At 36.3% G+C, this 27613-nt stretch overlaps 1 protein-coding gene across 8 annotated transcripts in view; it reads right to left on the reverse strand.

Moving 5' to 3' along the window:
• Window positions 1-27613, reverse strand: part of magi2a (membrane associated guanylate kinase, WW and PDZ domain containing 2a) — a 250094-nt gene that overhangs the window by 21381 nt on the left and 201100 nt on the right. For 5 of the 8 annotated variants that reach the window (XM_028043325.1, XM_028043327.1, XM_028043324.1 and 2 more), the window contains 6 exons: window positions 25388-26071; window positions 11402-11433; window positions 6415-6622; window positions 3812-3853; window positions 2745-2860; window positions 1183-1375 (listed from right to left, as the gene is read on the reverse strand). In XM_028043325.1, coding sequence (XP_027899126.1) covers window positions 1183-1375; window positions 2745-2860; window positions 3812-3853; window positions 6415-6622; window positions 11402-11433; window positions 25388-26071 — 1275 coding nt within the window. The remainder of the gene's footprint in view (window positions 1-1182; window positions 1376-2744; window positions 2861-3811; window positions 3854-6414; window positions 6623-11401; window positions 11434-25387; window positions 26072-27613) is intronic. The other 3 variants (XM_028043328.1, XM_028043332.1, XM_028043329.1) reach the window with 2 other exon arrangements.

Consider the following 27613-nt stretch of genomic DNA (forward strand, 5'->3'; position numbering starts at 1 on the left):
AAACTCCCCCCACGTAATTTCCAACAAGCAGATTTAAAAACATATTGGTAAGAACTTGCATTTCTATATTTAAAAACATTAGTTAGTTCTTTATCAGAGTCTCCTAATGGATATCAGACTTTGAAAGCTGTTTGTTCTACACCAGAAAATTTAGCTATCATGTTGCAAGTAATGGACAGGATTGAGTTGCATCAAGATTTTTCCAGTCGTAAACACCGCCCACATGTTGAATTGCCTTCTTTTACCAACTAGTGTGGAAAGCATTCTTATGAAAAGGAAAATAATGTCCAAAAATGTGCAAAATCTGGAGAAGTGGGTGGAGGCGCACTCACAGGGCGGGTGCAGAGAGCAAAGTCTGACACTTGGTAAAGTGCCGGTGGGAGTCAGACGATTAGATTGGAAGTTAGGGTCACAGAAGAGGTCAGGCATGAGTGAGACAGCAGATTTTGGTGGGAACAGATTGGCAGAGAGGGCGAGCGGAGTGGGACGGGTTGAACTGGTGAAAAGAGTGCGTGCGTGTTTGTGGGAAGGTGTTGAAGATGAGATCGGAGGAGGACAGGCCGACTCAGACTCGAAGCTAAAGAGGTTTCAGGAATCAGAGAGAAGTGTTTGTTTTAGGGTGAAAGTGTGATTTAGGCTTTTTTTATTTCAAAAAGAAGACTTTAAAGGAGACCTATTATGCAAAATTCACATTTTGGACGTTTTATTTTACTTCCATTTGGGTCTCAAATATAGTTAGCATACCAAAAGATTGTGTTTAAAAACAATGATGGATAAGTGGTTTAAGATCTTGTCACAATCCCCCCGAGTTGCATAACTTTTGTTTTTGAACCCTATTAAGATATATAGCATGACACAGACCTGCAGATCTGTTTCTGCGGCTGTGATGAATGCAATATGGTGACGAAGTGGTGAACAGCGCTGCGCCCCACGCTGACTAACTGCATCTACACATCTGAAATAAAATTATTTCTTTACTGGCTGAAATAAAATGTTTGTTTCTGCAAATAGCCCTGAAATGTTGTTAGTGCACACAGCACTTGTGGTAAAGAACTTGTTTGATTTCTATTTTAAAGCTCAGAATCTTTCTTTCAGAATCTGTAAGTGACCGTTGGACTGAAAAAGTTTGAGAAATGACTGGTAGAGGTAGAGAAGAAGCTGCAAACCTATCTGGCTCTTTACCTCCTGCCTGCGTCCTTCTCCTGATGACCAGGTTGACTTGTCCGTTGCGCCCCGCAGCGTGCATCAGGTCGATGACGTATCTGTGCGCCTTCCCCACCACTGGGATCCCGTCCACAAACAGCAGCTCGTCTCCCGGCCGTAATCGCCCGTCTAGATCTGCTGGACTCTTCTCTATGATCGCTCCAATAAGAATCTGTTCATTTTGTTCCATAACACAGGGAGTTTAATGAATGGATTCTTGGCATTATGTTGAATTGAGTAGATGTTAGGGTGATTGTTATTCAGTAATAAGGTATTACTGAATACTTTATTACAGTGCCTTGCAGAAATATTTGCCATTTGAACTTTTTCATATTTAATTATGATAATAGTGACAGACTAATACAAAATAGCACATAACTGAGGTGGGAGAAAAGTGATAACATGGTTTTTGTTTTACTTATTCTTATCCAGGGGTGTCAAACTCCAGTCCTCAAGAGCCAGAGCCCTGCAACTTTTAGAAGTGCCTCTGTTGCACCACACCTGAACAGAATAATTAGGTCATTAAGGCTCTGGAGAACTGATCTACACAAGGAGGAGGTAATTAAGCCATTTCATTCCAGTGCTTTGTACCTGTGGCACATCTAAAAACTGCAGGTGGACTGGAGTTTAACACCTGTGTTCTAATCCGTCTACTTTACGCTGATACTAATCAGTAGCTACATTTCCATTGACCATAAAATTAAATCTGCTAGATGGCAACATTCACATTCACATAAGTCGTAATCAATAATCAAATATTACTACTGGCGGAAACAACAAAGAAGATAACAGAAAGTGGTAGGAGGACGTTTTTGTAAACTTTTTTACATGTGATTTTAATTGCGTTTCTTATTTAATATAAACAGCACAATTATGAAAATGTGCTGTTTCTATCAACAAAATTTTGCAACCATTTGTAATGAAAACACAACCAGTAAAATAAATTTAAACTAAGTGAACCAACTAAAAAAATAGAGTCCATCTGAGTGGAGTTTAATCTCAGTAGCGTAAAAATACCGTCTGCTGAAAACTGAAGGCCATTTTGGCACAACGGAAAACCTTAAGTGTTTTACTTTTATTGTAAAATACAAACATCATTACCTTGATATGTTTACAGTATATAGCGTACACAAAAATACTTTTTTACTCAAAAAAGTATGTTGAAGTAGCACTACTCTTACTCAAGTATAATTTTAGAGTTCTTAGTAGTGCTGGATAGAAATTCAAACCATAATTTTCAGAGGTTTTATTTTGAAAACCATGTTTTCTTTTCATTTATATTTCAAAATTATGTGTTATTTGTGTAGGTCTGTCAAAAAAAAAAACAACAACAATAAATTTCACTAAAGCTGGTGGTTGTAATGTGGAAAAATGTGAGAAAGTTTCTTTAAGTCACTGTATGTTGGTGGGATCCTATCAATAGCAAGCCAGCACTCTCTCGGGGCTAAAGGTCAGGGGTCGGGGGTTAGGGACACACAGTGGGAGTGGAGTGGATTAGAGAGTAGAAAATGACAGGGTTTCACACCCATCGCCATACGAGCCTTCTCACGTGTCTCCACACTCACAGGCTGCCCGGCCTCGTCACCGCCCAGCACCCGAAAGCCAAACCCAGACTTCTGTCTGCGCAGGTGGACCTCGATGTCCTGGTACTCTGCTCCTTTAATGGGGAGGGAAAAAAACGTTAAATCATGTCTCTGGAAGCAGCTTTGTAACTAAAGCGTTACTGTAATCCAATCCATTCTTTCAGTAACAACGAACTAAATAACACTGCAAAAATAAGCAGTAAGAGTAATCAAACACACTATTCATAAAATATAAACTGTTAAAATTTGCTGACAGTTATAATCTCGTTTAAAAAGTTTTAAAAATTTTAAGCTTTTAAATTCACAATAATTTTTTTTGTATGTACAAGGAATTATTTAAATATAAGACAGTTTAAAACATCATTTAAGAAGACGTTTTATCATTTTTAATCCACGCACGCCTCCACAAGTTAACGTTTACACTCACACGTGGAAATGGCTGCAAACTAATGCGCAATTACACAACTGTACATCTTTGAAAAGCAGAAGTGAAGCCTGCTATACAACAAACAAGAATGCAGCAAGTGGTTTCTGAATGATAAGTCAACAAAAACACTTGTCTTTTCCAGCAGCCATTGTAAAGTGGTAAAACCAGCTGACCAAATGTGCTGGAACTCAGCTTGGGTTGCTAGGTTACGGTTTGAGGTTGCTAGGCAATAGCGCAATGTAGATAAGCGCAAAGTTCCTTTAAATCTAGACTAAAAACAAACCTGTTTAGAGTTGCATTTCCATTATACACATTTTGGTGCATAATGGAAAAAACTTTTTTCAATTGTTGATTTTTGTGTTTTTATGAATTACAACTCTTTGAACTGCCTTGTTGCAAATTTTATTGATTGACTGATGTGACTTAACATTTTGAAACGGCTCATTTTTCAGACACCAAAAAGCATTAATTGATTGCCAAAAACTGTCTGGGTGGTTTTTTGAAGCAAGTGAAACCCAAATGGAAGAACAAAAACATGGCAGATATGAATTTTGTATAATATGTCCCATTTAAAAATACGCATAGAGGTTATATTTACCAGTAGAGTCCACAGGAAAAACGGTCCTTGGTTGAACAGGTTCTGGACAAAAAGAGAAAGAGAAAACCAAAGCAATGAGACAGAGATATCCACATATTGGTGGACACAAACAGATGTTCCCATATAATCCCGAACTCCGCCGTCAGCACTAATGTCATCGCAGAATCTCAGCATCATCCATAAAGTCAGGAAATGCTTACAGAGAGTAATACAGCTCTTCATTATTTACAACGCAGGGTGGGATGTAAGCATTGATCTGCAGTCAGGGGCGTCACGCTACGCCGTGATCCGCAAAGCGCCGGGGCAAACCCGGCCACAGACAAGAGGCTGCAAATGAAAAATTTACTCCAATTGTATCTGTTTTAATCATAGCGGCGCTCTGCTGGGACTCGGCAGGGATGATGAGAGACCAGAATCACGACCACAGACTGACACAGATGTTATCCCCACCAACAGGATTACCAGTAAACAAACGGTTTACAACCGGAAAACCCCCCAGAAGGTATCATAAATATAAAATACAAGAAAACAATTCTTACTTCATTTGTGTTTTTGCTTGCTAAAACAGGCTAGAACAAGTTTAATTAGCTAAAAGGAGAAAATATACACTGCAAAAACACAAAATGTCTTCTAGAGCATTTATGTAAGTATATATTCTGTGAAAAATGTCTTGTTATAAGTTAAATAATTTGCCAGTGGAACTAGCACTTTTTCATCAATATTAAGGAATATTTGTCTTAAAACAAGTCAAAAAGTTACCTGTAAGCTATGTTATTTCAACAGTGCAAAGACATTTGCACTAGAAAAGTAAGATTTTGTGTTTTTGAAGTGTATATTTTCTCCTCTTAGCTAATTAAGGATTGACACACATTGTAAAGTCAACCTACCTCTGTCAAGCTTCCAAGTAAAATAGTCATAAAAAACCTTAATTTTAGCTCAGAGGAGACACAACCACCACAGCATTAGTTTTAAAAACATAAAAAGGAGATTTAACAATCAGTCCACCCGACTTCTAGCAGTTTTTAAAAACCAGCATCAAAAATCCCAAAAAGATACCATGTCAAATCACAGAAGCTACTTCTCCAGACCTTTTTAAGGTGATATGCAAAACTACAACAAGTGTTTCTTCCTGCATTTTTCCACCATATTTATTGAGAATATTTTTGAGATGCTAAATCAAATCATCCTGTTAGGTTAAAATCATACTTGTAGACATACAAAAGCATGAAATCCTTGTGAAATAGTGTGTCTACGTACACACATAAATAAAGGTTAAAACTTGCTTTCAACTGCTTGTAACTCCCACAGGAAAAAAAATATGATATCATCACAACAAGAAAATTACCCTTTTAGTATATTACAAGCCAGAGAGTTATGTTATTGCTGTGCTGTATATTTTAGGAGTGGAAGAGATGAACTTTGTTTACTCATGGATGCGTTTCTGCAGAACCGTTTATCAAAATGAAATGAAGAGATTCCCACAAAAACACCACAATGTATTACATTTTACAAGCAAACCGGCTACAGTTAAAATTACACATCTTAAAGTGAATTAAACTGATTAAAAAGCTGTGACACAAAGAAAACAGCAAACCCTCTATATATCAATAAAAACACAGATGTTGAGTGTTTATAAAAACTCTACCATCCAAATAAACACTTCAATGAAAACAGGCATGTTCAGCAAACACTAAACTCGAGTTTATGAGGCTAGCTAGCCGGACAAAATACATGGTGACAAAATATTAAAAATGTTACACTTCCTCTTATCCAGCCCACAAAGCCAAAAAAATCTGTCACCTTCATCCATTGATTGTTTTTCTTCCTCCGTTTTCTTATTCCTGTTTTTCAGGGCTATCAATGTGCCACTAAACTTCTTCTGGTTCCTCCAGCTACCAGGAAAAAACTTGCTAACAAAACAAAACAAAAAAGATCCAACAACCTCCTTTTATCCAGCCCACAATGCCGAAAATTAATTTTTCTTCCTCCGTTTCCGTTTTATTCTGTTTTTCTGGGCCATTAATGAACCACTAAACTTTGTTTGGTTCCTCCAGCTAGCATGACAAAAAAAAACTTGCTAGCAAAACAAAAAAGATGCTGCACTTCCTCTTATCCATCCCACAACGCCAAAAAATATATAGCCTTTATCTATTGATTGTTTTTCTTCCTGCATTTTCTTTTGATTTTGTTGGGTCGTAATGCACATTACAACCCAGAATGTGCAGTTTGATATATAAGTAAACTTCTTAATGGTCAATACACCACTCTGTGAAAATGCGGTACAAAAGAAAAGGCCTAATAATGGAGAAAGACACCATTGAAAGTTAATCTTTGCAATTTATTTTATTTATATATGATGAGATATTTAATTTTTCAGAAATTAGGCTAAACATGCAGCTTTGGAGCCCTGTGGTGGCAAATAGCAAGAAACAGCCCAGCACCTCAGTTATTGGTAGGATTTCATAATCAGTAAAAACTGCTGTATATTTGCTTTTCTGTCTGTTTTATGCTATTTATGGATTAGGAGGAAATCATTTACAATCCTTCATACCTACAGCAGGTGCCTGTGTGTTTTCACCTGCAGTAAAAGCTCCAGTACTTACGCCTACTCTCATAGATAGCCATGGACTTCTCAAAAAGGTCATAGGGGTCAGGTTTGACCAGTGCCAAGGCCTCGGAGGCTGAGTCCGGGACCGAGGCCATGTGAAGATGGTGTGTTGGGAAGGGGGCGCTGTGGGAGACAATGGGAGCAGAGCGGCTGGTCTGAGCGGGGCTGTTCTGACCCTGCTGGAACTCCCACTGCTCCAGTACCTGCAAAGCACAGCGGCATGATGGGTCAGTGCTTCCTTTTCCTGCTTTTTTTCCACATCTGATGTTTGATTTTAGTTCCATTGGTATGGTTCAAATACAAAAAGGAGATATGATCATTGGCTACCCCTGACTGATGCAAAACCTGTCAAGCTTTGGACATTCATACAACACATTACCCACTATAAAAAATTTACTACTAACTTGTTTTTTTTTGGACTAGCTTGTAAAAATCTGTGTACTGTGTTGTACACGTTTGCATTGATAATTTTTTAAGGTTCTCTATTCCTATTTATTGATTAATGCCAGAAGAAAAATATTAATGAGAACCAGCCCATACAGAGTTTTATCCAAAACAATAACTACCATGCTTTTATTTTATTTTTAAAATTATGTACAGTGATATGTGCTCTATTGGGGTAAATAAGGATGAAACATCAACAAATAATATTAAACATATCAAATAATATATATACATTTAATATTAGAGATTAGCAGAGCTTTTAATAGCAGAAACCGGTGAAGTTATTGACCTTTTTCATGGCATTTTAGTAGAAATCCAAAGCTTGACAGATTTGTTGCGGCCGCTTTTGACTTCTTAGTAAAAAGTAAAAATCATTCAAGTGTGGATACAGCATTAAAATTAGAATGCTCACCCCTCAGCTCGTATGTTTGTCATTTTGCCCATTAGCCACTTGAATTTCAAGATGGCTGCCATTTTTCCGCCTTTTTAGCCAGTTGTTGGCATAAAATGTGCCAGTTTTTCTAAGTTATCAGTGGATTAGCGTTAGCACAGCTAAGATTTTTGTTTTGCAAATTAGTGGTCAGTGAACCTAACTTTTTGGTTAGCCGTGGCTAACAACTACTGCCGATTTTAGCATAAACATATACTCTCTATTACAAACATGGCAGCCATTTTGAAACTCACCACCAGAAAAAGAAGACACAGGAAAAAGGGAAATGCAAACAATTTCTAGGGTTTAAAATATGTAGGCTTTAATTGGAGATCAAATACATTCATCTAATTGTTGATTTTAGGGCAAAAATTTATTTTCCATAACAACAAAGATGGCCATCTTGAAAAATCTAATAATTGGTAAAAAAAAAAAAAAAAAAAAAAAAAAGAGTAAAAAAGAAAATAATTTATGTGTGTCCAGTTATTAGTGATTTGACACCAAAAGCATTCACCTGTGATAAATATTGGCAAATTTAGAGCAAAAATTAATTTTCCTTGACGACCATCTTGATTTTTTCCAAACAAAGCAAGCTCCTGGGAGCATCTATCCACACCTGAAAGATTTTGATGAAATTTTCAATTATCTGCTGCAGTATTTATTGGTGTTTGGGGAAAGAGCTTAGAAAAGTAACAAGTTAGTGAAATTAGTAGTTGAAGAAGCAGTCTGGCCTAATTTATTTAGGAAAAGAAAACGGCAAAAGCTTCTGTCTGTTTCCAAAGTGAAGAGAGGTGGGCGGTTTGGCGTTAATTTGAAAGAGAAACATCTTGAATTTGCGGCGGCAGCGACAGTTTTTCCAACACCAGTCAGTCTGAGCGCCAGCCTCAATGTGTCAGATGAGCCGGCCGCGTGAGTCACAGCAGGACAGCGAACAGACAGCCGAGACGACATTTTGACACGCCGGGAATAGTCAAAGCAACTCGGAACAGAGGGAAAACTGAGACCGTATGACTGGCGCGTTTATCAAAGATACAGAAGATACAGAGCAGCTGGTTCTGAGAGCCAACATTAGCTGCAGACATGAAATGCGCTTTCCGATGTGACCCCAAACCGTTTTCTTTTACCTTTAATTAATCTGCATTATTCAGTAAAAACATCTGAAAATGCTGCAGCATTAACTAGTGGTTACCTGAGACTTTCTGAATTTGACAGACAAATTTAAATAGGCTTATCTGCAGACAAAGATTTGCTGGACGGAAAGTCCATCTGACAAATGAGCCAATGCTCTACTCCCACTCTGTTAATCAAAGCTTCCATGTTTGACTCTGAGCTGTGGAAGCCTAATTAGACTGAACTCTGTTTTTCTCATTTTGTCACAGAACCATCACAAATGTTGATGTATTTCAGAAACACAAAATAATCCCTTCTTTTTGAGCTCATGTCAATTAGAAATCTTAAAAGTGTGGAGTACATTTCATTTTTAAGCTCTCTTGATTCAGACCTTCACAAAAGTTTATACATATGCATCTTTGCAATATCCAAACTTGAGTCAAAATTTATTTAAGACATGGGTGGAGTCAGATTTAGAGCTGGTCTTTGACTAGGCCATTCTTACATATGATTTTTAAAATTATAAATCACTCCATTATAACTCTAGATATACATATAAAGCTACTTAAAAAAAGTTTTTTCCCCCCAAAAGATTTTACACCACTTTTTATGACTTCATCAATGGCTTTCCTGACATCCTCATATCTTTTTAATTTGGATTTAAACCGACATTTAGTAATCAAGATAAATATTTTTCATTGTGGTGATTTAGTAACCTTTTCACCACTTTTTACTGTCAAGCTTAATTAACCTTTCAAGCACTTTTACTGATCAACTGATTGACTTTTTAAGTCTACCTCTAGTGGCTCACGATCGTCAGGAAACAAACTCTTTGATACACATTTTTATACCTAATTTTTCTCATTTTGATGGAGCAAAAGCGATTGTTAGATTTTATTTACAAGTATTTATCCAATAAGTTACTAAATAAGGCTGAACTCACTTTTATTTATATGCAACAGGGTTTTATTTTAACAATAAAATGGTTAAAATAAAACTAATGTGTATTTTTATTATTTTATTTTTAGTCAAGTAGTTGTTTTCTCCATTTATTGATGTATCAAGTTCTGCTATGCTGCTCTTGGTGGTTACCATAGCAACCAGTAACTGACAGTTCCCCACCCCTTTTTTTCGGTTGCCATTTGAATGGGCTCTTTGCACCTGCCGCGCTGACGTCACAACCGCATGCACAAATGCGGCTCGCTTTTTTCCGCTTTGAGTTACCATGACAGCTAGAAAAGACAAAGTCGTATTTCAGACGCAAAAAAAAAACAATACTATGCACGTTGTTGTCTTCCTAATATAATGGGCTTTTAAGTTTTCATGGATTACCAAGGGATCCTGAATTAAGAAGACGGTGGCTTGTAAATATTCCTCGCTACCAGTTAAAGCTAACGCCGCACAGCAAAGTTTACAGCCTTCACTTCACTCCGGATCAGCTTCTTCAGCCTAAAGAAGAAGGTAAAGGAGCTTTCTGTGTTATTTCCATGGAATCACTTCTGTATTCAGCCTAAAAGAGAGTTTATGGGAACGAGAGAGCAGACCAGAGCCAGACAGCCGAGCTACTGATCCGCCTGAACAAACCGCTGTAAACACCGTCCTGCTTCACAAGAAACATGCAAAACTAATAAAGCGAAGTAACACGGAGACCTTAAGGAACACGGCCATATTTTTCTAAAAGCAACAACTTTGAACCTGAACCATCAGCTGAACTAGAACTCCGACACCAGAGCTGCTCTACTGTTAGGCTATGGGCTTGTTGGTCCTCAGGCTTCAGAAGCAAAAAGCCTGAACTGTAAAATCCCCATTACTTGGTCTCTGACACTAATGACAATAAACCACGTAATATACTTGAAAACAAGGTAAAAACATTGTCCGTTAGAATGGATAAAAAATCTTTAGATACTTAAATAGCACATTTTAACAAGAAAAATGTCCGAGAATATTGCCAACTAGCATAAGCTAAAGCTAATGTTAGCCACAAAGTTTAAAGAAAGTAAAACTCACCTTCGTATCTGTGAAAGTATAACGAGGCAAACATCTTAAAACCTTTCTCCAGCTTACTTGTTGGGGTTTCGGATCGATGTTCATCATTAATTGTTACCTTGGACAAACTCTGCAAACACCCAGTGTAAAGAGCCTTTTTCAATAGATCGGAAACAATTGAGCCGCTTTTCCCGAACGCGGAAGCTGAGGTGCAAAGAGCCCATTACAATCAGCTCTGTGTTTTCTTTGCAAATATATTTTAACATGTATTTTAGACAAAGTTAATCATATACAGTGTTTCATGAGTAATTTTCTTATGTTTTGTATACATTTTTAACTTATTATTGTTAATGTTGTGGATTTTAGTTAGGTTTAATTTTACAACTGCTAACAGGGAGCTGCTGCTTGTCGTTTGTTTTTCTGTTGATTTATTACATGTCATTAAAAAAAATAGGTTTGTGGTTTAAATGTGTCAAAATGTGACAATTCTATAGCTTGAATGTGAACTATTAAAGCTATAGAAATACTTTTTCCAAGTCAAACTACACTCAGTGTTTAGCAGTTATTTTCAGAGATGTGAGATTATACAGAGATGGAGCTGAAGTAGTGAACAATGGAGGGATTTAAACGACAGAAGCTCTTTAAAAGCGCCGGTTTGGGTTTCCGGATCTGGAAATGGGAACAACACGAGCCAGGTTCAGGGACTGGTCAGAGCAGCGCTGGGAGGAAGTCCAGGCGTGAAATGGATTTATAAAAAAACAAGACGAAGAAAGAGAGAAAGGCAGAGAGAAACATGTAAAGGCGTAAGAGCGTGACAAAAACAAACAGGGAAAAGTGTATCTGATCAAAAAAAGTGTTTGGTGTGTTATAAAGCTAACAAGATGCCTGGATTTGTTGCTCTTTCATAACAATAAATTAGAATCTAATATCAGAAAGTGAGTTTTTAGTGGAGTTAGCGTGATGGAGGAGGAGTAGAAGAATAATCCTGATATCTGATGCTGTCAAATGTTACCTGTTTTGGAGTCTTCCAGGGTGAATAGTGACCTGAAATGTTGAGAACACAAAACATGCTTTAGGGTAAAAAAAAAGAAGAAGAATGATTAAAAAAACTGGTGAAAACATAGAAAATACATGAAAAGGCAGATGTGGATGGGAGAACGGAAATAATGTGCAACAGGAGACAACTAATGAACATCTACACCCAAAAAACTCAGAAGAAATATTTTCTAATTAGTGTGTTCACTGCAAAAACATACAGAAGCAATTCATTTTGAGCTAGTTTCTTTTTCTATAAGACAAAGCTAGCTTACAAATAACTTTTCAACAGGATATGGGAGCTTGTTTTAAGTAAATAATTCCTTAATATTGATGAAAACGTACAAATCCCACTGATTTCACATTTTTAGGAATTGTTGACTTAAAACAAGTTCCTGCATCTTGCTGAAAAGTTTAGAATTATTTTCAACGTATTAATGCATTTGCAATAAAACCTAGACAAAAATACTTGGTAAGATTTTGGGTTTTTGCAGTGTTTCACTTTGACTGAAGTATGAATATGAACGAAATCTCAGCTGAAGAGAAAAGTTGGAACAATTTCCCTAAAGCCTTCTTTGATTAATTTAATGAGATTTGGAAACAACGTTAATTATATTTCTTTAATTAAATATTAACTGAACACTAATACCATGTTTATACTGTCATATCAGCTCCTAATGCAAGACAAAGTTGATAAAAGTCACTGAACTGCTTCATTAGAATAAGCAGAACTGCAAAATGAGATAAATGTGAAAAAGTAAATTACAAATAAGGACAAAAAACACATTAATGAAAAGGAGAGGAAGAAAACTGAACAGAAACAGTGGAGAGTTGTTTATTTGAGGGATTTCTTTGCTTGTTTTTGCTTTTTCACCAATACAGAAAATAACTGACTTTATTTTAAGATTTATAAATTCAAAGCATGTTCTTCACCATCATCATTTATAAGTAAATAATATCAAATACTCCTCAGCTGGGTGGGTAAACTTTTTTATCAACATAAAGTCCAGGTTGCCAATGAGGAGTCGGGGATTGCGACAGATTCCTGGTTGATCTGTCATACTGGCTTCTTTTACTGTTATTCCTTTTTTCTGCTCGGATTTCAGATTTGTGTTGATGTTCTTCTACAGGCTTAATACTCTTCCTCGTCTCTCAAGCATTTGATACAAATTTTGAATTCTCTACAGAAAGGCAGAGCAAAACATCCAGTCTGACTGAAAACCGCTCTGCAAAGTTTCTGCTTTAACGTTCAGGCCAACCAAACTCTGTGCTGTAGCTGCATTATAAGTTTAGTAACAGCTAAAAAAACCTGCACATATTAAAATTAACAAATGTAAATGTGGGAAAAGACACCAAATACCTGATCAAAACGGATTCTGGTCCAGGTAAAATGTCATTTGGGATCCACAATAAATTATAAATGGAGTCCAGTGAATTTATGAAAACCTCTGACATGTTATTGTTCACATCTGGAAATTTTGTGCATGCACACAATGCTGGAGGGCAAAAAGACGATTCTTTGACATGGTATCCATGGCCGCTGTGCCGCTGTAGTACAGTAATGTTAACAATTCAGAGCAGTGCACCACAGCAAAGGGAGAAATAACGCAGAAAGATCGTTAAAGAACAACTCAAGACCACTTTTTCGTTCTCTCTGCGTCGGCTATGCTACACACAGACTTGCTGTCGGAGCAACTGACAACACCGCCACATTTTGTTTCTAGATTCAACACAGAAAAACAAACCTTTCCCACACAAAAAACAGAACATGCAGTCTCTTAGAGTATTATGTTTTCAGGCTTGGTGTTTGTTTGGCGTTCATTAATAAGTGATCACTGTTTTAGATTAGCTACTGCTGTTATTAAGCTAAGCTAACACTACAGTGTTTAATTAGTTAATTTAAACACCTGCTCTACTGACAATCTGTCAGAGTTGGTGTCTGTCGCCTTTTTTTAAATTATTTTTTTAACTGAACTGAAACACATCAAATTCCACAGCACACCTACATGTTACAGACGTCATAGTCAAGCTAGCGTAACTGAACTACTTACCTCTCCCTCACTTCTTAATTAAAACTTTTCCAGGCTTAATCTAGTTTTTGTAGTGCTGACGATTAGTAGAAAAGCATTGCACCTCTTTTTCTTTTACAAATGAGGAGTACATTTAAAATTTAGTGTGTTATATTGATAACAGCTAAAACCAATGCTAGCCATCATTAACGAGCAACTTCTTGCCCTCCAGCAGGGAGATGAGGACGGATCTTGTGTGCATGACGTCATGCTGGAAGGGCTCCATATTTTCTTTTAATGGAAACAAGGAAGTTAGGAAATGAAATTGAAAAGATTTTGGTCATTTTCCCTGTTATGTTTCTGTCATTTTTGTTTTTCACATTTGTTGCCAAGCAACCTCCCTTTTAGTGATTAGACTTTTCATGTGGCCACACGCTGACCGCACACATGTACAACCCGAGCCCTTCCATTAATCTTCCGCGCTCTCACTTCAAGCATCAAGCTGTTATTTCAGTTTCTGTGTTACCAGAAAGAACATTTAAATCAATCATTGATCCGTCAGCAGCGCCAGGAATGGAGAGGCAAAACGTAAACGCTGCGGCTTTCCCTTAACTGGGTTCGGTTTGTCACACAGCACAGCAAGGTAAAGGTTACACTCTCTCCTTTCGCTCTCCAATCCGTCTTGGGATGACCTTTCAGGAGGCATTTCACACAATTCTGCTGTTTGAAGCCACAACAAGCAGGAATCTACACAAGAGAATTAGGGATACTGAAAAAAAATTTTTTTTTTCCTGCACCACTGGGCAAATTTAGTCTTAAAACTCAAATCGACCAAGTAAATTTGGGAAAGACTAGAGTTCAGGTTTCCAAATTCTATAACAAGGAAGAAACACTTAGGTCATTATTTTCATAAACTTGCAAGATAATTGACACACCCAAGAATGTTTGATTATTGAAAGTCAGAATCTTTAAAAAAAAAAAAAAAGTCAGAATTCTGAGAGCAAAACGGGGATTCTGAGTAAAATAGGAACTGAGAAAAAAGTTGGAATTCTGAGCGAAAAGTTGGAATTCTGAGAAAAGTCAAAACTCAGAAAAAGTCGGAATTCTGAAAGTAAAGTTGGAATTCTGAGAAAATAATTCTAAGTAAACAGTCGGAAGTTTATTTAACTTTTTTTTGTGGCCTTAATTATCTTCCATAGGAATCTATCTTGGTCACCAAAAGCAGTAACTAAAACCCGGAAGTTGTTTGTCTTTAGTTATATTGACAAAACATGGAGAAAAAGCGCTTTATTTATCTTCTAGATTTAATTCATCTCACTTTCTGGAAGTCACAAGCATATGCTAACACAGAAATCAAATTATGGGATGATTGCTTGCCAGTTGTCCCACTGAGATGCTACTGGAACGGTGACAATGCAGGAAATTGCCAAAAGCTGCTTCTTTCAGAGCAACGCTGCTGAAACAAGAAGCCTCGCCAGATCTACATATTGTCATATTTTCAGTTTTTCTGTCAGTAAATGGGAGTATTTCATCAGGACAACTACAGGAGACGGAGTGAGGTTTTTGCTTCTCGTGCTCCTGAGAAGGTCAATCACTAAAGAAGCCTCTTCAGAATACGGAGTGAGCAGCAGAACCGGAGCTGAGGCGCAACGACAGAGGAGAGGGGCGCTACCAGGCGTCAGTGACCGAAGCCGTCCACAGGGTGAAGTCCCTGTTAACTCAGGCATGGCAGACATTTAGTTGGACGCGAGTGTCACTGCGCCCCGTGGCAATAAGAGGAGAAAGTCTGGGCTGAATGAGCTGTCCGTGGCGCTGAAAGCTCTGCAGCGCTTATCAGACGTGTCAGCTCGGCTGCAGGGACACCGCAGAGTCCAGCTTACTCGCTGCTTTTCAGCAAAGTGCAGCTCTGGCCTGCAGAACCTTTCACAGAATGACGAACCTTAAGACGTTTTGGGTAAAACAGTAAAATGTTTCCAGGGTTTTCTTCACATGTCTGTATGTCATAAAGTACACAGAAAAACAAATAGAAAGACATAACATAACTTTGGGCTGGGACTTTCACGCATTAGTTACATAGATTTTAAGGCACAAACATTTTAATGCAATTAATTATACTCAGATTTGTGTGGTTCTGGAGACAGAAAAGTAATATCCAATAGAAAGACCTGTTACGATAACCGATTATTATTGTGACAAACAATAATATTATTGTTTTGAGACCCTTTCCAAGTATAATGGTAATAAGGGCATCTAAATGCAAGAACGCAATCTCAAGCATCAATAAACGTGAATCCTAATGAACATTTGACACTGGAACTGGAAGAGATTTTACATATCCAAAATAAACAAAACAAATAAAATGAATTGTACTGTCTCTGCAAAATTAGACTTGAAAAAAGGGCTAGATGAGACGAAAGCACCAGACTGATGAGAGAAAAACAATAAATCATGCAAATGAAAATTATTGAGGTCGTTTTAGTTTATCATGCTATTAATTGATTTGTTGCTTATGCAATTGATGACAAAGCTGCTTCTCTTGTCCTACTGGGTGTTAATTTCTGTTAAAAAAAATCTGTTGGGACGCTTGTTGTATTCAAGCTGTGCTAAAAGGCATTAGACTAAAATAGCATCTAAATGTTAAATATGTAGCAGGAAAAAAGTTCCTGAAACATTTGAAAGTTAAATGGGTATAAAAGCACTTTGTTAGTTTATTTACTGTTTTTTGAAACAGTAATTAGCTTTGTTGTTGAGCTCATATGTCTATTTATTCAATAATTTAGCAGCTAAATGGGTTTTTGAATTGAAAAAGTTGGTCGATGTATAGTTAAATTAAAATCCAATTAATTACAGACCCTACAATTAGCTAGATTAAAAACAGAAATTGAGTTCCACCATTATTCATAAACTGAAGCTGTTTTAAACATTTCCACAAATGTGTTCCTTGCTCTTCATGATGTGTTTTTTTCTGAGATCTATCTGCACTCTGGTGGACTCAATTAGGTGACTTCAGGAGGAAATTCAGGAATTTTATTCAAGTTTATCAGATTAAAGTGTCTGAATGTTAAGGCTGAAACGATTAATCGCAATTAATCGATTATAAAAATCAACTAATTTAGTAATGGATTGATTGTTAACTGGTGTATACACTCAAAAAGAGGACATTTCCTGGAAAAAACAATAAACATATTCCAAGTTACAGGCTAAAACTGTACAAAATATATATAAATTTTGTATTTAAGGCAAAAATATCTGTTAGTAAAAATGTTTTACCCAAAACTCCTCGAGTTAAAACAATGATGCTATTGCATTTAGGTAATAAAATTTTTATTTTCCTTTTTAAAAAACCGAATAAATTTTTTATTGGCATCTTTTAATATTGTATTTTTTTTATATTGTACATAGGAACAAAAAAATGTAAGTGGTTAAATTAAATACTGTAAAATGTGCCAATTTATTTTATCTGATTAATCGAATAATTGATAGAATAATTGATTAATAAAATAATTGTTGGTTGCAGCCCTACTGAATACTAATACATGCCACAGTTGTTAGATTTTGTTTTGTAAAATAAAAAAACACTGTTTAATTTTCCCTCCATTTAAAGTTTTTTTTGTCACATAACTGCACAAAAAATGCTGGGTGTGAACCCATTCAAAACTATTTTAACAAAAGCAACTAAAGTTTGCATTCTTTTTTATACAAAAGCAATAACAACTGTTCTGATTCTCAATTTAAACAGTGAAAAAACATTTAAATCATGAATCTTTGTGTCTTCAAATGATGCTTACGAAGCAACGTCATTTCTCCCCCCAAAATACAAAGTTATAATTTGTACAAAAATGCAGTTGTGGGCATGATTGACACTGATACATGGATCTGCATGAATAGATGCTTTAACCTGACAAAGCTGGATCTATGATTTATGGATCTAAATGATGAGGGAGGTTTAATCAAATATGTGTTTAACTGAAAGCAGCCTGATTGCACAGACAAGGCGATAACAGTAGAAGTGATTGCATCATGTCAGAATGTTCTTTCCTGAATATGCATACGAGGAAGAAGAAGTCTGTCTCCTTCACATGACAACCTGTGCAGAAAACAGATGTCTTCCACTTCTATCAGTTGCATTGTGCCTCTGTGCACAAACAAACCACTTACAAACTGCTTGAATATGCATGATATGAGAGCTCAAAACACAGCCCAATTTATCAAACCGCATTCACACAGTTAGTGGATGATCACTTCATTGTAATAAAAGCCACAACAGAAGCTCTTGATTTGTTTAAGAGGTGACTTTAGTTTTCGAGCTGCTCCTCCTACACAGGGAGGAGATGTCAAGCACAACTTTTAGCCTTGTGATCTAATTTTTAAGGCAACATGGCTGCCTGCCATCTGCTTTGTTTAAGAACCCCTGCCTGTCTCCTCTGGGCAGATATCGATCCCTGGCGGCACCTCCAAACATTCAGAGCTAGCAGGGAGAGATCTGAGTGTGAACAAAGCTGAAAGGCTGTGATCTCCTGGCACAGAGTCCAGCTCATCTCTCTCTTCCTCCTGTTGTTTTTCCACCATGTTGTGCATGCGCTTGGTAGATGGATCACTGTCTAGCTAAAACACGCTCCCTGCAGGAGGCTTTGATTCTTTCCATGCAGTTCAAGTACCTCTTCACCTGACCTCAGGAGGGAGGTCAAAGCAAAACAACTGATTCATGATGTTTAATTCACCACTGGAAGCATGCAAGTTGTGGCCATTGCTGGAGAAAGACGCTTAATAATGTAAAGAGTAGGGCTCAAACGATTAATCGCGATTAACTGAAATAATTGTTAACTAAATTAGTAACCGATTAATCGTTAATAGACTTTTAAAAACATCAGTTTGTTCAAATAGCACACACACACACAATTAATCCAAAACTTAATTATTGCTTTTTAAACTTAAAAACTAATATTTAATTTAGTTTTTAAGACACACTTAAAAAAAGGCTTAAAAGGAAAAATTTTTATATTTAGATGCCAATTTTTTCGTACCCGGTTAATCGATTAATCGTCAGAATATTTGATGGAATAATCAATTACTAAAATCAACATTAGTTGCAGCGCTGCTGAATACTGTAAGTATGCGTGTAACCTTTACCTTTAACACATTTGTCAGTCTTGAAACTGAAACCATAAAATTATGTTTATCCGATTAATCAATTAATCATTCAAATAGTCAATTAATAACTGAAATAATCACGAGTTGTAGGTCCAGTAAAGAGCTAATTCTGCAGTTATAATGGTCGAAAAAGCCACTATTGAAGTTGCGGGTAATCTTCATGTTCAGGCTCTATAATTATCAGTAATGAGGAGAAATAAACATATTTTCTGGGAAGAGGGCAGCAGGGTCAAGATACAATTCAAGGATGGGTGAGTATGATATGTTTAATATGAGTGAAAAGCTTCTGAAGGTGGTCGAGTTTAATTGACCGGAAGATTTGGTAAGAAAAGGCCTCATTTCTGGACTGGTGTGTCTCTAATAACTGTTGATATTGACACTTCTGGGCTTTTCAGAAAAAAAGTAAGGGAAAATATTTGATTTAGAGTTCAAAAATTTTTTATTTCAAGTATACAAAACAGATTATTTAGGATTTTAAATTCATTTTAAAAGCAGGAAAGTAATTTTAAATCACTTCTCTGACAGAAACAGTCGATTATTTTAAATTCAAACGACAGAAAATATTTTCAAAAAGTGTTTTTTTATTTCAGTCATCCCTTCTGAGAGTTGGATGACAGAGTATCAGAACCAGGATACAAAAATTAATGTTTAATTACATTAAAAGAGTCATAATATTAGCAGAATAGAGACACGATTTTACAACAATTAAAAAAAAAATTTATTTTCTAATTTTTATAACAAAAAATGAGAAAAAGCTGATGTCTGTGGTTCTTTTTTCAAAATGGAGTCAGTTATTTGCACAATAGTTTCAAAGTTCTGATACTGACAATAATTTAATGCTGTGTTAAAATATTAAGTATAAATATAAAGTATAGCTTTACAATGTGCTCAACATTCCTCATTTAAATTATCTTATTTTTCGTGTTTGTGTTCTCATGAATTTTGCACTTTATTCGGCGATAACGTATTAAATATGTTGATTTTATTACTTTATTCTTATTACTTTGATTTTGAACTATGGAAACTGAAGGTTTACAGCGAGAGAAAAAAATCCTGATTTTTCAAAAATTAAATAGCCAGAAACTAAAAATCTGATTAGTTGATCAAATTAATTTATCATCAGCCCTTTGACTCGCATTTTCCTCACTTAAAATGAGTGTGTAAATTTTTAATCACCTGACAGAAAGGCTTGATTGGGTTGTTTTTTGAACCACTTGGTAGTACAGAAAAATAAAAATAAAAAACTCCTTTTATATTTAAAACTTCAGATTTTTTGGAACAAACTCGGTTCAAGAGAAACATCTTGTTGCTATCCGTTACCAATCTTCATCTCTTGTGCTTTTTAAGCCACTAATGCTGGACGTTTAGGAGTGTGTTGCCATAGTAACCACTCCATTAAAAAACCCACCAAGGTCCCTGAATTTGGGAGTTAAGAAAGCATGAAAGCTGTCAGTGTTTGCGAGCGCGGATGAAAGCAAAGAGGTGGTTGCTTGAAAAACGTTGCAATGAGCGGCGTGCCAGCCGCTTAGCTGGCAAATATTAGCAGGATGCAGCCAAAGATTTATGAGTGATGGCGGTTCTGCGGCCGATATCAGCCAGAAGTCGGGTGGTCGGCTCCGTTAGACACTTCCAGATTTATAAGAACGGTGGGACGGTAGAAAACAAGAAAACTGGTTTAAAAAACGAGAAAAAAAGGACCTGAACTGTTATAGAAGAGATATAAAAGGAAATTTTTGGTTTTTGGAGATTTAATTTTTTTGCACTACTTGTGTTTCCATAGCGATAAGTGATGTCAGCACAACCAAGGCGGCCATCTTGTTTTACAGCTTCTATTTATTTGGACAGTGAAGTCAGGAGAACTTGTTTAACGATTGCCCATTACGTATGACATTAAGGTTGGAATAATATGAGAAAAAGGCGTTAATAATGTCAAAAGTAATAATTTTATAAGAATGCTTGGACAAAAAAAAATCTACAATGAGGAATGTTGAGCCTCTTAAGGCATATTTTGGTTTTGCAAGTAAGAAAATAATTAATCTTTTAACACATTAACTTCATATTATTATTCACCGCAGGACTTTAAAATATAGCCGTTTGCACAATAGTTTCAAAGAATATGAACCACATGGACTGACGAGGTCAGTCAATTTTTTTCTGATTAAAACAACTTCTTACTACTCACCACTATTTTAATTTCGCATGTTTGTTGTATTAAAGGGAAAATCTCTACCTTTCAGGTTTTTGGGGGTATTTACTCTGTGCACCAGAGGTTCCCCTGCTGCAAATTGCAAAGTACTAACATTGACATTTGGACAAATCAGTCATTTCTGCTCAAACTACCACCAATACACTGTAGGGCTGATTTATTGACTATTCTTTTGGATTAACCGATTAATAATTGGATAGAATTATTAAAAAGGGCTTTAATAGCACTTAAAATAAATAAGGATTTGAACCAGGTGAAAATACAATTATGCCAATTGACATCTGCAGAACATATTTACAGGAGGTTTATTTTTAACTTAAATGAAAAATATACATACTTATGGACAGTTTCAGCTAAATTATACCCTATTTTAGGCTATTTTAACTCTAGTTGATTAATGGATAATCAAAATAATTGACGATTACTTAAACAAACGATTAATCAAAGTTAATACAATTAACCAGGATTGATACAATTTATCAGGATTAACATGATTAATCACGATTAATCATTTCAACCTTAGTTTTAGATCTTAACGAGGTTAATGGGGTTTCATGGTTAAATCTCTGAAATATTCCCAAGCAACACATGAACCTCTCCAAAAACACATCTACTGAAAATTAAAGAATTTTGACACACATCTCTCACTTCCAGCCTCATTTCAGTAAAAGTTGACTCCTTTTACTCCCAGCTGCCTTTAACAAAGACGCTCAATAGTGCACCATGATGTATTCACTTGTATCTACAAATGGAATAAGAAATCTTTGGCTCGACATTCCAACCTTGAAAGTAAAACTACTTCACTGTCACACATCAGGGCACTTCTTTAAACTTTAAAAAGAACTTTATTTAGATTTCTATGCTGGAAACAGAGACACGGGCAGCCTAATAAAGAAATAAACAGCTGTAACTATATTCAGATGGCAATGCTGACCTTTGCTGCAGAGTCTCCACGGTGTCTGTGGCTCTCAGGCAGCTGGCATTGTGACTCGAACGTGACATTACACAACAAATGCACACAAAAGCAAAGGCAAAACTGCTTTCGTTTCAGATCACCCTGCAAAGTTCATGCATCACCTCTCAGTGGACGCCAAGACAAATCAAGACCAAAACCCAAAAAATTTAAATGGACTCAATTCCAGCTGGTTCAGGCAGTAGAAGCATGCTTTGCAATGTAAAAAATTAGACCTTTCCACCTTTTAATGTAACAACAAACTAATCCGACCATAAGGATGAGTAAGAAATGCAGAATATTTTGATCTAATTTCAGGATTTTCTTGTGTTTTTTGCCAAAAGTAGGCTTTCTTATGTTGACCTGGATGTATGTTTTTCACAGTTTCTCTGAAGAACTAATAAATCAGGATTTCCCTCAGTGTATTATAAGCCTGGCGGGCCACCAGGCTTTATTTGTGCCCCCACCAGACTTAGCATTGCGTATTTACTTACGTTTTTTTTCATGTTTGCATTTGTTAAGACTTTATAGTTGGTGTTCAGGTATTAATCTTACAATCTTTCAATAACACATAATCATCAAATGATATTTTCAAATTTTCTTTAAACTTTAAACATTTTTTAACTCAAAAACACGACGGGCCGCTGGATGAATGACTGCCGAGCGCCCAACCACCGGGCTTAGCAAGTTTTCTGGGGGAAACTTTGTATTGCCAACTAACCTGGTAATTGATAAATCATTAACTGGAGAATACAGACTCAAAAACAGTCATTTGCTGATAAAATAAAACTCTTAAAGTGGTTTTAATCCAAAACTAAACAAAAAATGTGTACATTTTGCATTTAAGATAAAAGAAAATTGTAAATACCAAGAGAAATTACTTTTTAATGCAATATAATCTAAGTTTTTCACCTTATTGACTGTTTGCTTTGCTATGGAGATAATATTTATATTTTGTAACTTTTCTGCAAACTATGAGTTTAACTAAATGATTCGAAGGAAGAAGCTAAATTTTATTTCTTTTTTTGTAAATAAAAATCAGTAAACATGTGAAATTTGAACTTAAGTAGCCTAAATGCTTCATAAAACTATTATTATTTCAGTCAGGACACTTAATAAACCAGGTTATTTGAGCTTTTTTCTGTTTTTCATGTCTTGTTTTAACAGATTTATGAATTTCTCAGTTGGTTTAAAGAGAATGTCTGTCACTTTAAAGGTGGATAAACCTTTTGAAATGATCTATCATGGTTTCATGTCTTACTTCACAAAAACCGGCACCTTTTTTTTTTTAAATGTCTGCTGCGTTTGTCCAGGGTGACAAGACACCTTCCTCTTTGTATGATCCCTTTCATTTACCGCCAGAGACGTTGACATTATTCTGAAGCTCTCTGACAGTTTCCGACTTTGAAGACAAAACGTTGACGTCTGAACGCTCACAGCTCACAAGGTCAGCCGTCATATTGCGAACACAAAAAGCAAAAAAACAGCCCAGCTACCTGCAGATTCTGCTGTGACGTTTTCTGATTGTAAGGAAAGATGTATAGTTGGAAGCACTTGAAGGTCGTTTATGTGATAATTGAAGGAAAAATAAGATTTTTTAGAGTAGGACTGGGCGATAAATTGATTTAATCAAAGTTTTGGTTTTTCATTTTTGGAAAATAAAGTCCTTGAGCTTTAGACTGATGCCGCCATTTTGCATGACAAACGTGTTTTTAGCTTCTATTTATTTACATTTTAATTCAGGTCAACTCTATGAGAAAATATTGGGGCCTGGCAAATGTTTTTTATTCTAATAACAAAAATAAAGTTATATTATTACAAGAATAAAGTCATTAGACAATAGAGAAAAAATAAAGTGAGAATAAAATTATAATTTTAAAATAAAAAATAACCAAAAGTTAAAAGTATTTTGTGAAGCTTTATTTTGGTGTAATTTTTACAGATAAAACTTAATATTTAGTTGAAATAATAAATCTCTTAACACATTAGCATCAAATTATTTGAAATAATTGAGGAAGAGACTGAGATGCTCATGTCAGATTTTAACTGTATCCATGCAATTTTAAGAAGTTTTGTCTTTATTCTGTTAATATTATGACTATATTCTCATATTTAAACAAAAATTATTATAGTGTGGCCCTAATACTCACTGAAGAGATGATTGAAATAAAAGATACGTTTCTGTCGTTTGTAATTTCTTTTCAAGAAAAAACTAAAATCAGAGATTTTGTTTTTAAGTTTACCGCCCCGTCCCACTTTAGAGTCCATAAGAAACTGACCATGCAAACAAAAATATATCAAAAAGCAACTACACAAAAAAACTTTTCAATCAGATCGTATTGTTGACAGATCGGACTCAGAGAGGAGACGGACATTTTGAATCTGGAGAAAGGTAAAAGGATTTAAACGGACAGTAAGTAGCTGGGTTTCCATCACAAATCTTTGCCTATTTTCTGCTAATGTAAAAAAAGAAAAATAAGAAATCTGTAAACACAATAAGTTAGTAAAAATCATGGCAAATGTAAACAGTTTCAGGAGATATAGCCATAATTCAGCCATGATGCAAACACCAGGGTGCTAATAGTTTCAGATTTTTCATTATAGTTTAGTTTCATTTCGTTGTTGACTTTTGTTTGTCGAACTCAGTTAGCTTAAATTAATTTTTAGAATGTGTTTTCTAGTTTTTATTAGTTAAATATTGTTTAGTTTTATTTTGTTTTTATTAGTTACAATAATAGTTTAGTTTTTTCATACTTTGGCTAATTTTCAGGTACAGAATCCACGTATTGTGATTAAATATAAAAAGATTGGGTAGTGAACACTCAACAGAATAAACCATTTTCAAAAAATGTATTCAAATTATTGCTAAACAACCAATTAACTCCCAACTGTAATTTGACTACAGTTAACGTAAAGATCACTTTTGAAAGGCTAATACTAAATAAATTCATAAACACAAAATGAATATTACATCTATAATTTCGGTATGGTTTAGTTTTATAGACGCACAATATAGTTTGACTTACTTATTAATTTTTTCCCCATTAACTACGGTTTTTAATTATTTCAGTTAATGAAAATGTCTGTTTTATTTATTTTAGTTAACACTAATAATCTTAGTAGCACTCTATCTGTCAGCCATCAGACAAGACTTGCGCAGGCCTTGGAGTGGCTGCGTGTGCGGCGGTTTGGGGAAGTTATAGTCGGTCATTTTACAGAAGATTTATGGATTCAACACATCTGAGTGACAAAACTTTTTATGAACTGAGATGCACATTGAAAAAAATAAACCAACTACTTCCTGTCGTCTTCTTTGTCACTTTTGGCAGTAGTAACATCCTGTAGCTGATCAGGTGTGATGTAAATAAAATGTTTCCGTTGCAGTTTTGCAACATAAATCAACTTTAATGCGGCTGAAAAACCACCTCATCTAGTGCAAAAACATGTTTTGTGTGTCAAAATTGCCATATTTCCATTAGACAAATTTATTTTTGTAATTTCATTTTTGTGCAATTTTATGGTTAATGGTCTATTGTGGGTAAATTCAGGACTGACTCAGCTTTTATTACTGGACCGAAACACACAGAATCACACATTTTGCTCCTCTGGAGAACAACAGAACAATAAACAGACGTGTAGACTTACCCGTGCCCCCTCTCTGCACCACCAGGCTGGCCTCTGCTCCCACTGTACACTCCTTCAGCAGCTCCACCACCTGCGTGTGGGTGAATCCGGCCACTGCCTGCTTGTTTATCTCCAGGATCAGGTCACCTTCGCACAGACCCGGACAGCCCTGAGGCTCCAGGACTTGCTTGACACGCTGACCCGTCAGACTGTCTGCGATCGTGAAGCCGAACCCGTCCACGCCCTTCACCATCGTCACCGTCAGCAGCTCCCCTTGGGTTGCCCCCGACGACGCCATGGAGACGCTGTCGGGTGGCGTGGTGCCGGTGTTGGCCGGGAGCGAGCCGTCCAGGTGGGTGTCGCCCGGGTGAGCGGTGAGAAGCGGCGGCTGCTGGCAGTTGACGTGGTCCTGACTGGGGTCTGTGACGAAGCGCGCCGTACGCGTCAGGTAGTCCAGGTAGTTATCGTAGCCGGTTCTGCCGTTCACCATGATGGGCCGTTGCTCCATGATGCCCAGAGGGGAGATGATGGTGGTGGTGGAGTTGTTGGTGTTGGAGGTGTCTTCTGGGTCATACGGTAAAGGGTAGCCGCGACACAACACGAGCGTCACGCTCTGACCGATGGGAACCGACTGGAAGAGTTTAACCACATCAGCGTGGGTCGTTCCCAGAACACAGACGTCGTTAATGTAGACGATGACGTCCCCTACGAAAAAACAAAAAGGCAGAGAAAGTCAAGTATAGCCTAGGGCTGAAATGATTAATCATGTTGAATTGATTATTGAAATAATTGTCAACTAATTTAGTAATCGATTAATTGTTAACAGACTCAAATTCCATATGTGGCAAAAAACAATTTATCGGATTAATAGTGTTGAATTGATTATTGAAATAATCATGAATTAATACAATAATCATATAATCATTAACTAGATTATACACACTCAAAAACGGTCTTAAAGTTTAAATGAAAAATATGCAGAATCTTTTATCCAATTAAACAAATTTCTTAATCGATAATCATTACTTTCTGCTCTTGTATAATCATATTCTAATGCTGAACTTTCTTCAACAAAATATCTAGTTAAAGTTCAAATGACTAGTTTGACGTAGAAGAGATTTTATTTTTGTCAAAAAGTAAAATTTTGTTGATTCCGATTGGTTTGTTAAATCAATAAAAAGGGTAGAAACATTCAGGGGGAGAATACTTTTTTATAGAAACTTTGTTTTAAGATGCAGCATGTGACAAAAACACTTTTTAAAGGTAAAACATAAAAACCAACACTGGTGGTTATAACTGATCATCAGAAAAGCACAAGTTCCACACAGGAGAACAAAACAGGTATATTTCTCCCAACATATTACAAGTTGCGGCATAAATGTAGGCAGGAAGTCAAAAATCAAAAAGGAAAAAGCAGAAAAGAGCCACTTAAAAGGTTGAAAACAGGATAAGAATCAAATAAGAGCTAATGTGGGCTGATTTACACATAATGAGCAAAACAAAGGCACAAATTATATAAACTAATTAAATGGGGAGAGAAAAATCTATGTAATTTGCCATTATAGTAAAGCTATGATACTAGCCATCAGACAGAAGTCAGATTCTAACTGCAAAACGAGTCAAAGCTCAATTATCTGTCAGCTGTTTACAGAGACAGATGTATCCATGCACACGTTTCCTGCCATAAACACAGATAAACAAAACCCCCGATAATCTCTTATCTGCCTTTCCTGCGTAAAAGGGTACAGATGACAGGTGGCCATAAGTGTTTGCCTTTTATGGCTTCCAGAGCTTTTATTTGCTCACTGCAGTGTAGATAAAACCAAGCAGACAATTAAATGTTCCCACACAAAAGGACGCCACATGCAGCCACATCCCTGTCTCCAACTCTTTGCTAAATATAGTGTTTTACGCTCCACAGTGGAGGCACTGGGCGACTGGGAACAATAAAACCAATCCTTATAAAGGGCAGGCGCTCAACATTACCTGCTTATTTTCTAATTATAGGCAAACTGTCGGGATTTCTAGAAAGTGTTGCAAAGCTTTCCAACCAGTCAGTTGCATGAGAAGATAGTTCATCCAATATTTATGGATTAATTGTTAAAGTGAAGCAAGAAGGTTAAAGCCTCTGGGCGACAGAAGTGAATGTGATCTCTCACTGTAAACGGAGTCGCATGCAAACGATTTCTGGTTTCTCTGCTGGTACTGGCAGAAAGAGCACACACCTAGAGGCGGCGTGACGTGAGG

This window comes from Xiphophorus couchianus, chromosome 17 (assembly GCF_001444195.1).
Source record: "Xiphophorus couchianus chromosome 17, X_couchianus-1.0, whole genome shotgun sequence".
NCBI classification, from domain to species: domain Eukaryota; kingdom Metazoa; phylum Chordata; class Actinopteri; order Cyprinodontiformes; family Poeciliidae; genus Xiphophorus; species Xiphophorus couchianus.